This window comes from Borostomias antarcticus, assembly GCF_949987555.1.
Source record: "Borostomias antarcticus genome assembly, chromosome: 10".
In the NCBI taxonomy this organism is placed as follows: domain Eukaryota; kingdom Metazoa; phylum Chordata; class Actinopteri; order Stomiiformes; family Stomiidae; genus Borostomias; species Borostomias antarcticus.
In genome coordinates, this window is record NC_140243.1 from 4,615,366 (window position 1) to 4,619,370 (window position 4,005).

Consider the following 4,005-nt stretch of genomic DNA (forward strand, 5'->3'; position numbering starts at 1 on the left):
TGCGGGCCAGTGCTTCACAATGAACAGAGAGGCTATTATAATCGCTTGTCAGTCTCTGGGATAGTTTTCTGGCTGAGCTGATACACGCACGCACGCGCACACATGCACACACACCAGCTAGGCAGACACATGCTCATTACAGCATGCTGTAACACCTTTGACAACCATGTAATAGTCTAGAATATATCTACTAGGCCTATCTACTATTTGACACTATCAACCGATCATAACCAATCTACTGTACCAGTCATCACCCATTCTCTTCCCTGTTCTCCTTTCTCCCCTCCCTCACCCTCTCTTCTGGTCTCTCCTACCTCTAGGAGCTGCTGGTCCCGGTGTCTGTGCCCGTGTTGCAGTAACCTCCCCGACGTTTCCTGGCTCTCGCGTTGCCTCAGAGACTGCGCCATGGTGGCCTGCAGGGGAGTTTGGACGCAGGGGTTCTGGCGTTGCGTCGTGGCCGAGTTCCTGGCCATGCTGATCTTCGTGCTGCTGAGTCTGGGCTCCACCATCGGCTGGGCGGCCGGGGAGGAGGGCCCGCCCCCTCCGGACCTGGTGCTGATCTCGCTGTGCTTCGGGCTGAGCATCGCCACCCTGGTGCAGTGCTTCGGACACATCAGCGGCGCGCACATCAACCCGGCGGTCACGGCCGCCATGGTGGTCACCCGCAAACTGAGCCTGGCCAAGGCCTTCTTCTACCTGATAGGCCAGTGCCTCGGCGCTCTGACCGGGGCCGCCATTCTGTACGGGGTCACCCCGGCCTCTGTGAGGGGCGGGATGGGGGTTACTACAGTAAGTGATATGACTCCGACAACAGCAATCTTACTGAACGGCTCTTTATGGTGAAACGCACAGAGGTTGACATGCCCTGACGACGGTCCTCCGGCACCTCTGAACCTGTTTACTTACCGGCGTACTTCCTCTCTGCTACTCCTGCTTCTCTCCACAGGTGAACACCAACATCTCTGTGGGTCACGCCCTGGTGGTGGAGTTCTTCATCACCTTCGAGCTGGTCTTCACTGTCTTTGCCACCTGCGACCCCAGACGGGACGACCTGAAAGGCTCTTCCGCCCTGGCGATTGGCCTGTCAGTGTGCATCGGACACCTGTTTGCCGTGAGTACATCAGAGCTATGTTAGTTACTCGGGTTAGCCTCATCGTTTTAAGTGTCAGCCTTTGTGTTAATCATGATGGGAGGGCTTCGATTCAACCTTCAACCTCGCTGTGAACCAAAATAAACTAGTCAGTCATCATCCTGGATGTTTTTTAGGTTCATCTTGCCCCTCTTCCTCCCTCACCCTGTATGTTATTTGAGCTGAGCTCCTGTGGGGTCTGCCTGCCAGATTCATTTCAGACCGGGTAGGGTTGGGAGGGGAGGGGACGTCAGGGTTGGCTCAGTTATCTGTACTGCGCTGCCGTGATATACTGTTGGTCTGAGGCCGCAGACACGCTGGGTGGAATGTTGCAAGGAATTCATCACTAAGATTGAGTTATAGTATTGGTGGCTGTGGGGGTCAGACAAGCGTTTGCAAAGATTGTTTGGAATCTCTTATTTTTAGCCTTCGTCCAACCTGAGTTCCATTTAAAAAGTAGCTTTAAGGTCCATAAGACCACCAGGTTGACTCTCAGTTTACCACTGAGTGGGTGTGTGGGTCTTCCGTATGCCTGCTCCTTTTTTAGATTCCCTACACTGGAGCCAGCATGAACCCTGCCCGCTCCTTCGGACCGGCCTTGGTTACCTGGAACTGGGAGAACCACTGGGTATGAAAGGACTGGTACCAAACACACACAACCATGCACAAACACCCCCTCAACTACACAACCACGCACAAACACCCTCTCAACTACACAACCATGCATAAACCCTGTCTCAACTACACAACCATGAACAAACACCCTCTCAACTACACAACCATGAACAAACACCCTCTCAACTACACAACCATGCACAAACACCCTCTCAACTACACAACCATGCATAAACCCTGTCTCAACTACACAACCATGAACAAACACCCCCTCAACTACACAACCATGCATAAACCCTGTCTCAACTACACAACCATGAACAAACACCCTCTCAACTACACAACCATGAACAAACACCCTCTCAACTACACAACCATGCATAAACCCTGTCTCAACTACACAACCATGAACAAACACCCCCTCAACTACACAACCATGAACAAACACCCCCTCAACTACACAGCCACAAAGCGGAACACATTGTAAACAAACTGATTCAATTCAGCTAAATCAAGCACAAGGGTTAATCAAAGAGATAATATAGTCATTTCCGCATAGCTAAACATGGATTCTGGGCCAATAGGAATTCCTCCTTTGAGGGCCACATTGTTGGCTCATTGTGGCTGTTGCGTAAGTGTCTGCTCAATGGCTGGCACACCAACACAATCCCAGAGAGTCTGCCGGAGGGCTCTGCTGTTGTTGAATGAACCAGGGTTTCTCCAAGGAAAACACAGGGTCAGGATTTAGTCAGCCGCACCCCAAGCCGCACCTCACAGTGACATATGTTGATCTTTTTACGCTCCCTTTTCCTCCCTTCATCCTATCTCTCTCTCTCCCTCTCTCTCTCTCTCTCTCTCTCCCTCTCTCTCTCTCCCTCTCTCCATCTCTCTCTCTCTCTCCCTCCCTCTCTCTCTCTCTCTCTCTCTCTCTCCCTCTCTCTCTCTCTCTCTCTCTCTCCCTCCCTCTCTCTCTCTCTCCCTCTTTCTCCCTCTCTCTCCCTCTCTCCATCTCTCTCTCCCTCTCTCTCTCTCTCTCTCTCTCTCTCTCTCTCTCTCTCTCTCTCTCGATCTCTCACTCACACACAGAACTGACACCAGCAGTATGTTATTGGCCCGTCAAGGAGCATTACGTTTGAGGTGGTACACACAGAACACTATCTGGGCTAACAGTGCTGTCATCGGCCATGCCTTCAATGGTTCCTTGCAGTAACTGAAACATAAGAAAGGTCATGAGTGTATGTCATGATTTCAGCCAACATATAAAACTGTCCCACTCATATATACACAGACATTTTTTCTTAATTTACAACAGTAGCAATTTTAACTTATTTGAATCCATTTTGTTTGTTTTTTATTTATCTGCAAAATGTAAACAAACTCATCTTTACTGCTGTGCCTGTCGGGAGAACTAGCATTGCCCCATGCCAGGTCCTTTTATGACTCTCATAAAATTAGTCCCAGTAAGGGTGAAGTGTGTGTGGTGTGTGTCTGTATTTTGTACTCTCTCTCTCGCTCTCTCTCCCTGTTTCACACACACACACACACACACACACACACACACACACACACACACACACACACACACACACACACACACACACACACACACACACAGCAAACGTTTGTGTTTCCATGTCTCAGGTGTACTGGGTGGGCCCAGTGCTAGGTGGTATTCTGGCAGCCGGCGTCTACGAGTACCTGTTCTGTCCCGACCCGGAGCTGAAGAAACGCTACGCTGAAGTGTTCTCCAAGACCGCCTTCCCCTCCACCCAGTACCGCAAGGTCCAGGCCGGCCGGGTCGCCGACCGTGACCAGCTGGTGGAGGAACCTCCCTTCACGGTCCTGGATGTGGAGACAGTCCAGCGGATGGAAAGAGAGGAGGGAGAGAGAGGGAGGGAGATGTCGGCGGACGTGCTCTCCTCCGTATGACTAGCAAGGTGCACTGGGAGAGAAGACCAGATCGCTGTACAGATCCCTGACCCATACCTTGCTCTTAGAGAGACTGACCTGTTGTAGAACATCTCGTCCATTGAGACTTCAGTTGAGACTTGACTTGACATTCAATAGATTCAGACACTCTTAAAGGAGTAGTTTGGTATTTAGTATCATAAGCCCTGTTACTGTATAAGGTTATTTACAATCATATACTGTACAAAGGTCCAGACTTTGCACTCTTGAGATATTAGTACTCATTGCTCACGTCACAGCAAAGTAGTACATAATGGATCTCTATGGGCATATATGCTCCTAGAGAACCATTG

The 4,005-nt window shown here is 50.4% G+C and overlaps 2 protein-coding genes across 2 annotated transcripts in view; one reads left to right on the top strand and one right to left on the bottom strand.

Annotated features, from left to right (window-relative positions):
• Positions 1–407, bottom strand: part of LOC311313714 (serine/threonine-protein kinase pim-3-like) — a gene marked incomplete at both ends in the record, with an annotated part of 10,476 nt that extends 10,069 nt beyond the window's left edge. Inside the window, one exon of the mRNA XM_084443891.1 lies at positions 315–407. Coding sequence (XP_084300017.1) covers positions 315–407 — 93 coding nt within the window. The remainder of the gene's footprint in view (positions 1–314) is intronic.
• On the top strand, positions 406–3,673 carry LOC311313715 (aquaporin-4-like; the record flags this gene model as incomplete). The annotated part of the gene is made up of 4 exons (XM_084443892.1): positions 406–789; positions 947–1,111; positions 1,677–1,757; positions 3,386–3,673. The coding sequence occupies 4 exons, from the start codon at positions 406–408 to the stop codon at positions 3,671–3,673; spliced, it is 918 nt and encodes a 305-aa protein (XP_084300018.1).
• Between the last annotated feature and the right edge of the window lie 332 nt (positions 3,674–4,005).